The following is a 12,097-nucleotide window of genomic DNA, read 5'->3' on the forward strand; positions in this document are numbered from 1 at the left end:
CTCAATACTTGGTCGGGAATCCTTTTGCAGAAATGACTGCTTCAATGCGGCGTGGCATGGAGGCAATCAGCCTGTGGCACTGCTGAGGTGTTATGGAGGCCCAGGATGCTTCGATAGCGGCCTTAAGCTCATCCAGAGTGTTGGGTCTTGCGTCTCTCAACTTTCTCTTCACAATATCCCACAGATTCTCTATGGGGTTTCAGGTCAGGAGAGTTGGCAGGCCAATTGAGCACAGTAATACCATGGTCAGTAAACCATTTACCAGTGGTTTTGGCACTGTGAGCAGGTGCCAGGTCGTGCTGAAAAATGAAATCTTCATCTCCATAAAGCTTTTCAGCAGATGGAAGCATGAAGTGCTCCAAAATCTCCTGATAGCTAGCTGCATTGACCGTGCCCTTGATAAAAAACACAGTGGACCAACACCAGCAGCTGACATGGCACCCCAGACCATCACTGACTGTGGGTACTTGACACTGGACTTCAGGCATTTTGGCATTTCCTTCTCCCCAGTCTTCCTCCAGACTCTGGCACCTTGATTTCCGAATGACATGCAAAATTTGCTTTCATCCGAAAAAAAAAAGTACTTTGGACCACTGAGCAACAGTCCAGTGCTGCTTCTCTGTAGCCCAGGTCAGGCGCTTCTGCCGCTGTTTCTGGTTCAAAAGCACACGCCTGTGCACGGTGGCTCTGGATGTTTCTACTCCAGACTCAGTCCACTGCTTCCGCAGGTCCCCCCAAGGTCTGGAATCGGTCCTTCTCCACAATCTTCCTCAGGGTCCGGTCACCTCTTCTCGTTGTGCAGCGTTTTTTTTGCCACACTTTTTCCTTCCCACAGACTTCCCACTGAGGTGCCTTGATACAGCACTCTGGGAACAGCCTATTCGTTCAGAAATTTCTTTCTGTGTCTTACCCTCTCGCTTGAGGGTGTCAATGATGGCCTTCTGGACAGCAGTCAGGTCGGCAATCTTACCCATGATTGCGGTTTTGAGTAATGAACCAGGCTGGGAGATTTTTAAAAGCCTCAGGAATCTTTTGCAGGTGTTTAGAGTTAATTAGTTGATTCAGATGATTAGGTTAATAGCTCGTTTAGAGAGCCTTTTCATGATATGCTAATTTTTTGAGATAGGAATTTTGGGTTTTCATGAGCTGTATGCCAAAATCATCAGTATTAAAACAATAAAAGACCTGAAATATTTCAGTTGGTGTGCAATGAATCTAAAATATATGAAAGTTTAATTTTTATCATTACATTATGGAAAATAATGAACTTTTATCACAATATGCTAATTTTTTGAGAAGGACCTGTACCTGCACTTTTATCAATTAAGCGGCTCCTTTAAGAGATTGTGTCCTGTGTAGGGTTGCGTCTCCATGGCGACAAACAATCACAAACCCAAGCGATGCGTAACTTTGTAGCAGGCCATTGATTTTCTATCAGCGACTTCATCAGCGGTGAAATCCAAACGACTCAAACATTTGCTTTCAACAGGTCGGGTTTAGAATTTATGTAACTCCGTTTAAATGTTTGGATTGTCAAAAGTGATTAAGATAAACGTGTGATAAATTCGTATTTAGATTTATTATTTCGGCATATCACTCCTAGTAGTGGAGTGAATTCGTAAGATCTTGTTTTTAGTTTTAATGTATTAACGTAAATCTATTTTGGGTCAGTCCTGCATACCTCACGCTTTCAGGATTTGTATTCCTGCCATGACCAAAACAAAGATTCATGTTAAGTGGTAAAACAGGAAATAGACGGAATGAACATCACGGAGGTGGAAGAGCACATCACTCTGAAGTATGAAATCAAGAGAAGACTTGGGAAAGGGGTAAACTATTCACTTTTGCATCTTATTATGTGTTTAAGTGCCAAGATTAACCTTATGCAATCTTATACCTTGTAGTTATTTAATTAATTAATGGACAGTGTAATGTATTTGCTGTTATAGAATAGAATAGAAATTTATTGTCATTTTAGGAACAACGAAATACAGTTTAGCAGCTCTTCAGATTAGCAGGTAACAAACAGTATGACTGTTCATAAAAAAAAAAGTAGACGTTATAAACAGACAACAACATTCAAGACAAAGGAATAAATACAAAAATATAAATATAAGAATAGAATTACACTGAGGTAGTGCAAGATGTAATAGTGCATTATGGTAATCTAATGGGGGAAGGATTGTTGCACGAGTCCTTGAAGGAAGTGGAATTATGCATTTAAGCATCTAGCTGTCTGAGGAAAGAAGCTATTTTTTAGTCTGTTTGTTCTGGATTTTATTAGTCTGTATCTTCTCCCTGAAGGTAGAGAGGGGAAAAGATGATGTCCAGGGTGAGTGGGGTCTTTTAAAATGCATCTGGCCGCCTTTTGAAGTCGGTCAGGGGAGATGTCACTGAGTATGGGCAGTGACGTACTAATGACACGCTCAGCTGCCCTCACTACCTGCTGCAGGTCCATCCTGTTCTCTTCTGTGGCGGAACGGTAGAAGTAAGTCAGCAGGTTTTAAGTGAGCTGGGCATGCTTCAACTTCCTGAAGAAGTAAAGTCTCTGTTGTGCCTTCGCCACCTGCTGGGAGATGTGCATAGACGAGACCAGAGATATGCAGTCCAAGGAATTTGAAGCTCTCTACCCTCTGTACCTTCTCTACATGTATGAAAGGAGGAAGAGGGCAGAGTGCTCAGTGCGCTTAGATTTCCTGAATCTGGTCTTTTTGATGTTAAGATCCAAGTTGTTGTAGGAGCAGCATTCTGTGAAATGCTGAATGTCCTCTCTGTAGGCTGTCTCGCTGTTGTCTGATATCAGCCCGACTATCGTGGTATCATCAGCAAACTTGACAATGGTATTTGTAGAATGAATGGGGGAACAGTCACTGGGAAGTGAAGAGGGAAAGAGGGATTAGAGAAGGGGGCTGAGAACACACCCCTGTGGTGTGCCAGTGTTCAGGAAGAGTGTGGAAGATGTGAGATCTCCCATCCTGACCTTCTAAGGTCTATTGCTCAGAAAATCCAGTATCCATGTGCACAGTGAACTGCCTAAGCCCAGACTGCTTAGCTTTTGAACCCGTTTATGGGGGTTAGGTTAACTGGTCGGTAGTCATTAAGGCAATTCACTGTGCTTTTCTTTGGTACTGGGATAATTGTAGCTGATTTGAGGCAGGTCGGAACTGTGGATTGCAGAAGCAAGAGATAAAAAAGATGGTGGTGAATTTCCCCTCTAGCTGGTCCACGCAGGCCTTAAGGATTCTTCCTGTGACTCCATCTGGACCAGCTGCTTTCCTCTCGTTGATTCTGCGTAGTGTGGATCTGACTTGGTGCTTGTATAGTACTATGGGGTTGTTTCCTTCTGGTAAAACAGTATGAAGTCTTGTCTCTCCACTTAAAATGAGCAAAAAAGTAGTTTAAAGTGTCTGGAAGTGTGCTGTCTGTGGTGTTTGCAGCTATGTGGTTGTCCTTATAGCCAGTGAGAGTTTTTATCCCCTGCCACATATTTGTACACATTGTAAATGCATTTTGCCTCTCTGATGCCCTTCCTCAGGTTACTCCGAGCCATTTTGTAGGCCTGCGGATCCCCAGATTTAAACGCAGCATCCTGTGCTCTATAAGCAGGGTTTTAACCTGCTTAGGGAGGTATTGTTTCAATCATTCGTTGTTCACAATAGTGATCATATATGCTTGAAAGAACTGCTGTACTGTAGTTGCTGGGTACTAACCTTGTGATTTATGCAGTTTAAATGGATGCAATGAAGAACTGTTGTTTCTGTTTAATCCTTCAAGAAATAAATGGGACAAAAAGTCACTTTTTGTATAAAAATAATCTACAAAATAGAAAATCTAACATAAAATATGTGTATTCAAAGAAAGGCCACCCTTAGGATTAATCATGGCAGTAAACATCATAGGGAAACAGCTTGAACTGCTAATAATGGCAGTCAGCAAACAAAGGTTTTATAAACTGCTTGCTTTCTCGTCTGTCACTTCAGTAAATAAATGGAAAGCAGTGAGCACAAATCACTGAAATGAGGGTTCCCTTTTGAGCGTTCACTCTAGATTGCGAAGCATTCACAGTGGGAACTCCTCCTCTTCTCAGAAAATCCTGAAACCTTATAGGCTAACGCCTCACTAATTATGCAAATCACATGTAGATACTGACAGTTGCCTCAGAATCTTCTCCTTCACGCTGCCATTGTCAAAGACGCACCAGAAGATATGACAACTTCACTGCAGCTAACAGCCCGCCGTGTCCTCCGTGGCTCGTAGACATGAGCCGGATGGCCCAGGGAAAAGGCATCATGGACAGAGGAGGGGCCCCTGCCGTGACAGTGGATCGCCTTGGCTGCCAAGCCTTCATCCTGACGGAGCTGCCAAGAGGAGGAGAGAGCACGCTGGAGGCCCCCAAGAGACGCATCCTGCATTATGTTCTCCTTGTTCCTGCATGCGACAAATGTTAATAAAAACACAAACATCCTCACAAAACGAGCTGTTTCCTCCTTATCATCATATCGATATGGTGTTACTCGCCCTGTGGAGTAACACCATATCTCTGCCGTATCTCGTCTGTACCTGTTACGGCCTCCCAGCACTGTCCACCTCGAGCCGTTTCCCTGCCAATGCGTTTAGCCTCGCAGGGGCAGGGCTCTAGTTTACGAACATTGGTGCCAGCGATAGCAACCGGAGAGATTCAGCCACTATGTTAGTTCCTAGACGCATGGAGAGCTATTGTTGTGTCTGCCCTGTATTCAGTGCAGCTGCTTGTTAATATGCTAATGTGTTATACCTGAGTTAAGATGTTCATTGGTCTAGCTCCCCTATCAGCTGCGGGCTTTCCAAGCAACATCACTATTGGGAATTGAGTGTTGTCTCTACCCCATACTTGGTTTGGGCTGATCATCTCCACTCTCATGGCGGGATTGTATATTGTTCCCACTGCGAATGCTTCTCAATGTAGACTGAACCGGTTACTGTCATAACCTCGGTTCCCTGAGAGCGGGAACAAGACATTGCCCTAGTCACAAATCGCACCCTAAACCCTCACGGTCTCCCTCTGAGTCCACACTTTCTCTGGATCTGCTGTGGATCTCGCCGCAGTGTGGGCTCGCAGAAGTGTGCATCCAGGGGGGCATAACGGCCGCAAAGTGGGTGTTCGTGGGCACCTTTCTTAAAGCTAAAATTATGAATGGGACACCCTACAGTCTTGTCGACATAATGGACACGTGTACGCGGCGACCACTGTAAGTCCACAAGACCTCAAGTGCACATGTAGTGTGCCATTTGGGACAGAGCCATAGCGAAGCATTTGCAGTGGGAACTCCTCCCCTTTCCCCGAAAATCCTGAAACCTTATAGGATAACACCAGTACAATAAACTGGTCAATTGTCGCTAATTATGCAAATGCCGACAAGCCTGTGGGCAGTATATAATGCAGGGAGAGCGACAATTGTCTCAGAATCTGAAAGCTTGCACAGTAAACAGAGACGTTTCATGGCAACCCTTACATGAGAACTGGCCATAAAGTCATACACTGGATGTTTTCCTTCAGTCAACTATAATCTTATTATGGTGTATTGTCTAATCCATTTCACAGGCATATGGAATTGTTTGGAAGGCTGTGGACAGAAAAACAGGAGAGACTGTTGCTGTGAAGAAAATCTTTGATGCCTTTAGGAATCGAACAGATGCCCAGGTTAGAGAAAAGTAAAATAGAGAGGTGGAGAGCGAGGGATGGACTGAAAAAAATATACTGTATATATTATACTATACTATACTATTATAGTACTCTTCTATGTATGAACAGATAAACATCAAATCAGTTATTAATATATTTTTTTAAATGTCTCAATTTCATATTTATCTGCTTTTCTGCATTTTCACATAGAGAACCTTCAGAGAAATTATGTTCCTTCAGGTAAGAATATTGCCCTTTGACCAAAGCCAAATATTCATGTTTTTTATGAATAGTATATATTTATACTACTGTTCAAAAGTTTGGTCTCTTTTATGCTTACCAAGGCTGAAGTATATAAATAATATTGTTAAATATTATTACAATAAAAAAGTTTTCTATTTTAATATATCTGTAATTTATTCCTCTGATGACAAAGCTGAATTTCAGGAGCCATTACTCTGTTTTTCCAATAAAATGTATTATCAGTGTTAAAATCAGTTGTGCTGCATAATATTTTTTGTAACTTATAAGTGTCTTTACTGTCACTTTTGGTCAATTTAATGTGTCCTTGCTGAATAAAAGTATGAATTTCTTTTGAGAAAAAATCCACTGACCCCACACGTTTGAACAGTAGTTTACATTAAAAACTTAATTTTGTATTTGTTAAGGTATAATCAAACTTCGTTCTTTTTTTCCTTTTGGCAGGAGTTTGGGGATCATCCTAACATAATTAAATTACTGAATGTCATCAGAGCCCAAAATGACAAAGACATTTACCTTGTGTTTGAATTCATGGGTAGGAGACCATTTGTATGATCCTTCCTGCAGTGTTTTCTACTTATTAATCAGTACTCTTCAGACCTTTATTCCCTTTATATTTGAATTAAGTGTACTCTGTGGCAATATTCATAATTTCAAGTTGTTGTTATTGACATAAGATTTAGTTATTATTATGTTGATGGTGGCAGTAGGTGGTGATGTGATTTTGTCCACGTTTGTTCACGTCTATACTACATTCACACCAACTATTCTTTTCAGACACAGACCTACATGCAGTAATAAAGAAAGGAAGCCTATTAAAAGACATTCATAAGCGTTATGTTATGCACCAGCTTCTTAAAGCCACAAAATACCTTCATTCAGGCAATGTCATTCACAGGGACCAAAAGGTATGTCACACCTTTTAACATCACGTCATGCTTACAGAATTCATTTAAACCAGTCCCGGTATAAGTAATTGCTTTATTTTTATTTCTTAAAGCCATCCAACATCTTACTAGACTCAGACTGCTTTGTGAAGCTGTGTGACTTTGGCTTGGCAAGATCCCTGTACCAGATCCAAGAGGATGCTGTGAATCCTGCCTTGACAGAGTATGTGGCAACACGATGGTACAGAGCCCCTGAAATTCTCTTGGGATCTACTAGGTGCGTGGCCCCGCAAAAAAATTGTTTTTAAACATTTTCTAATGTATTAAGCATAATATATGTAATACTATGAGAACGAGTCCTATATTTCCTGCAGGTACACAAAAGGTGTAGACATGTGGAGCATAGGTTGCATACTGGGGGAGATGCTTCTGGGCAAGCCTCTCTTCCCCGGGACATCTACTATTAATCAAATCGAAAAAATCATGAGCACCATTCCACATCCTTCTACAGAGGGTGAGTTTGTATTTTACATGAGGCTTGTTCTTTCAGGTAACAACTAAAATAACCAGCCATGAAGAATTATTAACTGTTTCATCAATTATTAATTTATTAAAAACACAAACCAAACGAACAAACGTTGTCATATTTTTGTAGATGTGTTAGCCATCAGATCAGAGTATGGGGCTTCTGTGATTCAGAGAATGCTGCTTAGGTATGTAATGTTAATATTTAACAGTTTGTCTTCATACTGTAGTTCACTCCATGGTTGTTAAGCTGAACCTGAATGATGACTCTGGTGACATAATAACCATGCTTGATGTGAATGTGTTTAGACCGCAGGTGCCATTAGATGAAATTCTGCCGGCATCAGTGCCACCTGATGCCCTTGATTTAGTGCAGCGCCTGCTGGTTTTCAATCCAGACAAGAGACTGAGTGCAGAGGAAGCTCTGCAGCACCCATATGTGTCCAAGTGAGTTTCGCTTTCTTTAATTATTATTATTATTTTTTTTAAATAACAATGTAAGTCAACATGAAATCAAAATTGACCCGGTTTACTTTCCTAATACACAGTCATTGACGTATTGCATGTGATCATCAGTGCACTATATTTAAAAAAAATCAAAATATGAGTTATTGATGAATGGCTTTTAATGAATGTTAACCAGAAAGTTGAGTGTTAACTAATAACTGGCTACAGTATTGAGGCATTATTTTTTGCCAGTTTTTATTAATTTTTAATTATTTTATGTTTATTCTTTATTCTAATAATGGCAGTTAACTTTAATAAAAGAAGTTTAAGTAATCAACTCATTTTTTAATTATTTTATTCTGTTTCTGAGATGCATGCTATGGCACAGTTGCAGTATATTAAAAATATAACTGCACAACTCATCTTAAAAATGCAAACATATTATATTAATCAACATGTTCTTCATCAAGGTATTAAAATCTGTCAAATCCAGATTGATACAAATCATGTTTCAACCTTCTCTTTTTCACTTGTAAATATCTCATTACGAAAGTGAAATTGGTGTTTCATGCTTACTGTAAGTCATAATGATAAGTGGCTTGAGTTTTAGAATGATTAAATTATTGTTATATGAATAAATGAATGACTAAATACATGAATGAATGTAAAAATATCCATCTTCTTTCCATACACATGCAAGTTTCACAACCCAGCCAGAGAGCCTAGCTTGGTCTATGATGTTCTTTTGCCAGTGGATGATGACATCCAACTTTCTGTTACTCAGTACAGAAACAAACTCTATGAGGTTAGTGGAACTTTTCATTCATTATTTTCTCATTTTTCACAGATTCATTTTGACCTTTGTCTCATGCTTTGCCTAAAGCAGTCATAATGTTGTGTGTACACAGTCATATGATTTCTGTGTTATGTTAACAAATGCTGTGTCACAGTGACAGAAATCTTTCCTTCTGAACACTTATCACATTGACTGAGAATAATTAATCGTTACTGAAGTTCCAAAGGTTGGGGTCAGTATGATTTTTTTTTTTTATGAAAATAATAATAATAATAATAAAATTCAGCAAGGATGCATCAAACTAATCTAAAAGGACAGTAAAGAACATTGGTAATGTTACAAAGGTGTTTCAAACTTTTATCATATTAGAAAGACTTCTGAAGGGTCATGTGACACTGAAGACTGGCGTAATAGCTGCTGGAAATTTAGCTTCGCCATCACAGAAATAAATAACATTTTAAAATATATTCAAATAGACACAGTTATTTTACATTGTAATAATATTTTGCAATATTAAATTTTTACTGTATTTTTGATTAAATAAATGCAATCTTAAAAATCATAAAAAATATTATAAAAATGTTATCAATCCCAACTTTTGTATGGTAGTGTTTTTATAGCAATAATATATTAGCAAACGCTTGAAAACTAATTTCCTCTTCATCTTTTCATTTTCTCCTGTAAAAGATGATCCTGGAAAAAAGGGCCAGTCGGCAAATGCAAAAACAACCTCATTTCAGACAGAAATCAGAGGAGAAGACTGCAGAAGGGAATGGGGACAGTAAAATGGACAAAAGCAATGAAACAGGTGCCGGCTTTCAAGGAGAAGGCAAGCATGGTGTGGATGAAGATCACGACAGGAAATCTCCTAAAGACAAGAAGAGCTCTAATGGAACTGGAGCAGCTGTTGCAAAACCTCTTAGTAGGCCTGAGCAAACAAACTCGGCTCCTGAAAGCACCAGCCCAGCAATGAGCCCCAGTGCAGTCATAACCTCTTATAACCCCATCACACACATGCCTAGTGAGTTCTGTTTAATAGTGGTTGTACAATAACATTCAATTAGCACACTTATACATTCAATTATGTGCAATGCACAAATGGGTTTGGTCACTGAAGGTCCCGGTTTCAACTTTTATGATATTATAGAATGTATACTACTGAAGCATATTCTACAGCTATACTACTTAGAATATACAATAGTTTGGAGTAAGGTTTTTTTTTCTTGAAAGAGAAGAATACTTTTATTCAACCGTGCAAAAACAACAATAAAAACATTTAATGTTACAAAAGATTTTTTATTTCAAATAAATTGTTCTTTTGAACTTTCTTTTCATCATACAATTCTGGAAAAAATGCTTCACTTTTTTTCCTTAAAAATATAAGCAGCACATTTATTTTTAACATTGATAATAAAAAGAGCAAATCAGCATATAATGATTTCTAAAGGATCATGTGACACTGAAGACTGGACAAATGGCTGCTGGAAATTTAGCTTTGCTATTACATGAATAAATTACATTTTAAAATATATTAAACTAGAAAATAGTTATTTTGAATTCTAAAAATATTTTACAATATTACTGTTTTTATTGTATCTGTGATCAAATAAATGCAGCCTTGGTGAGCATCAAAATCACTTAAAAAACCTTACAGACCACAAACTTTGGAATGCTAGTATATTACTCATTGGATAACCATAAAAGGTATTATCCATTTATTTTCCAGATGGTTTAGTCAAACCGCTCCACTACCCATCTCATCTTCAGCGGATTGGGAGGAATCAGGATACTGGAGGTGTGCTGCCAACAGATGGTGCTAATGGATCTGTGGTACGTCCTTCTGTTGCGTATATAAGAGCTGTTGTCTTTTTTACATTTGAAGACATTTTAAATGGTAATATGGTGCAATTTTCTGGTAAAATCTTCAAAGTCCCCTTAAAATGTTTCATTTGTTCATTCTTTCCATCAGGGTGTAGACCAGCGGGGTCGTTCTGCCCCTGCAGCACGCACAAACTCTTTCTCTCTCACACTAGCGCAACCCCAAAATAATCCACTGCTTCGCAAGGATGAGCACATTGTTTCCCCTGAGTTATGTGTCACCTCTGCTCGCTTGGTGAGTGGCCTTTTGTTTTTTTGGGGGGCAAAAATGTTTCAGAAAATCACAGCTACCATTTATTTAACCATTAATGATTCCAGTTTGCATAATACCCATGTGACCCGTGTGACTCTTGTTTACTCTGGCCTGAGAACATTCAATCTGCCAACACAATCTATTGTTTGATGCTGTTTGTCTCAAGATAGAAATCAGTGCCTTGAGAATGCAATCTGTTCTTGTGTGTGCATTCTTTCTTTTTTATGCTAAAGCATTTTTTTTTTACCTTAGATCACCTTCATTACTTTTTAAATTATTGATATGTCTGATATCTCCTAATGATATCTTAATATCCCACTGTACAGAACCAGCGGTCTAATTTGCATTCACGTGATGCCAAGCTTCCTCCAAAGTTCAGCAAGAAGGTGTTCCAGAGTAATTCAAACGTTTCTGCAGCTGGTGATCCTCGCGCCAAACTAGGCAGCTATTCTCAGGCGTACGGGACTATCAGCAAAAGCGGACTGGACAATCTACTTAGGAATTGCCACTAAGATGTGAAGTATGAGATTAGTGGAGAGATCATGAGGCAGGCAGACAGACACTGAAATCTCCCATGTGGATCTCACATGACAAGATAATTACACCGTCACATGCTCTGAAGATTATCGAAATTGTGGAAATCCCAGATTAGTGCTGCCATTAACTTTTCTTCTGATCAGTTTAATTTCAGGTGTCAACTACTTGTTTGTATATATGTGGTAAAACCTATATTAAACGTGTAGAGAACATCTATGCAATTTGTATGAGTCTTTGCTTAAGAAACTTTAACAATCATTAAGAATTTTTTTAGGGCAGTGGTTAAGGATTTTAATTATATATTAGTGTTATATTATTTTTTATTTAACTTGTTTTGAGCAATTTTATTTCATCTTGTGGCCCCTTGAAAGTTTGTTAAGGCTCCCAAGTTGAGAACCACTTTATGGAAATATATATTTAGCGCATATACTTATTTAGTCTCCAAATGAATATATTTCATAATATTTCAAAAGATAGCAAACTGAGCATCAAGTCTCCCTTTTCATACATCATTTGCCTGCCCTGTTAGATCATTTGAATTATGTGAAACAATGGAGAACCCCATTAAACAAATATTTCTTCAATACACAGCTACTATATAATCATCTGTAAGAGAGGACATTAACACTAAGTTGCCTAGAATAGCATTTAGCTTAATGTAATTTCTAACTATCCCTGAACGCTGGAAACGGGGCATTTTCTGTCTCCTCCATATATCTGTTCTATCTTTTAACATATATTCGACTCGTGTAGATATTTGTAGAACATTCTAGCAATTACGTAATGGGAAAGTGAGTCTCTGCGTCCCCTCTGATGTTTCTCTAGAGTCATGTGACTTCTCATAAACGTCA

General features: G+C 38.8%; 1 protein-coding gene across 1 annotated transcript; it reads left to right on the forward strand.

The window, feature by feature from the left end:
* Positions 1 to 1,379: 1,379 nt before the first annotated feature.
* Positions 1,380 to 11,456, forward strand: LOC109064126 (mitogen-activated protein kinase 15-like). Its single transcript, XM_042777112.1, is given in 14 exon segments — positions 1,380 to 1,829; positions 5,582 to 5,680; positions 5,873 to 5,902; positions 6,368 to 6,458; positions 6,701 to 6,831; positions 6,924 to 7,087; positions 7,185 to 7,324; positions 7,466 to 7,523; positions 7,645 to 7,786; positions 8,483 to 8,587; positions 9,266 to 9,599; positions 10,305 to 10,408; positions 10,548 to 10,691; positions 11,036 to 11,456. Coding segments are annotated over 14 exon segments (1,797 nt in total). The 5' UTR covers positions 1,380 to 1,760; the 3' UTR covers positions 11,222 to 11,456.
* The last annotated feature ends 641 nt before the right edge of the window (positions 11,457 to 12,097 follow it).

Source organism: Cyprinus carpio, chromosome A19, assembly GCF_018340385.1.
Source record: "Cyprinus carpio isolate SPL01 chromosome A19, ASM1834038v1, whole genome shotgun sequence".
Classification (NCBI taxonomy): domain Eukaryota; kingdom Metazoa; phylum Chordata; class Actinopteri; order Cypriniformes; family Cyprinidae; genus Cyprinus; species Cyprinus carpio.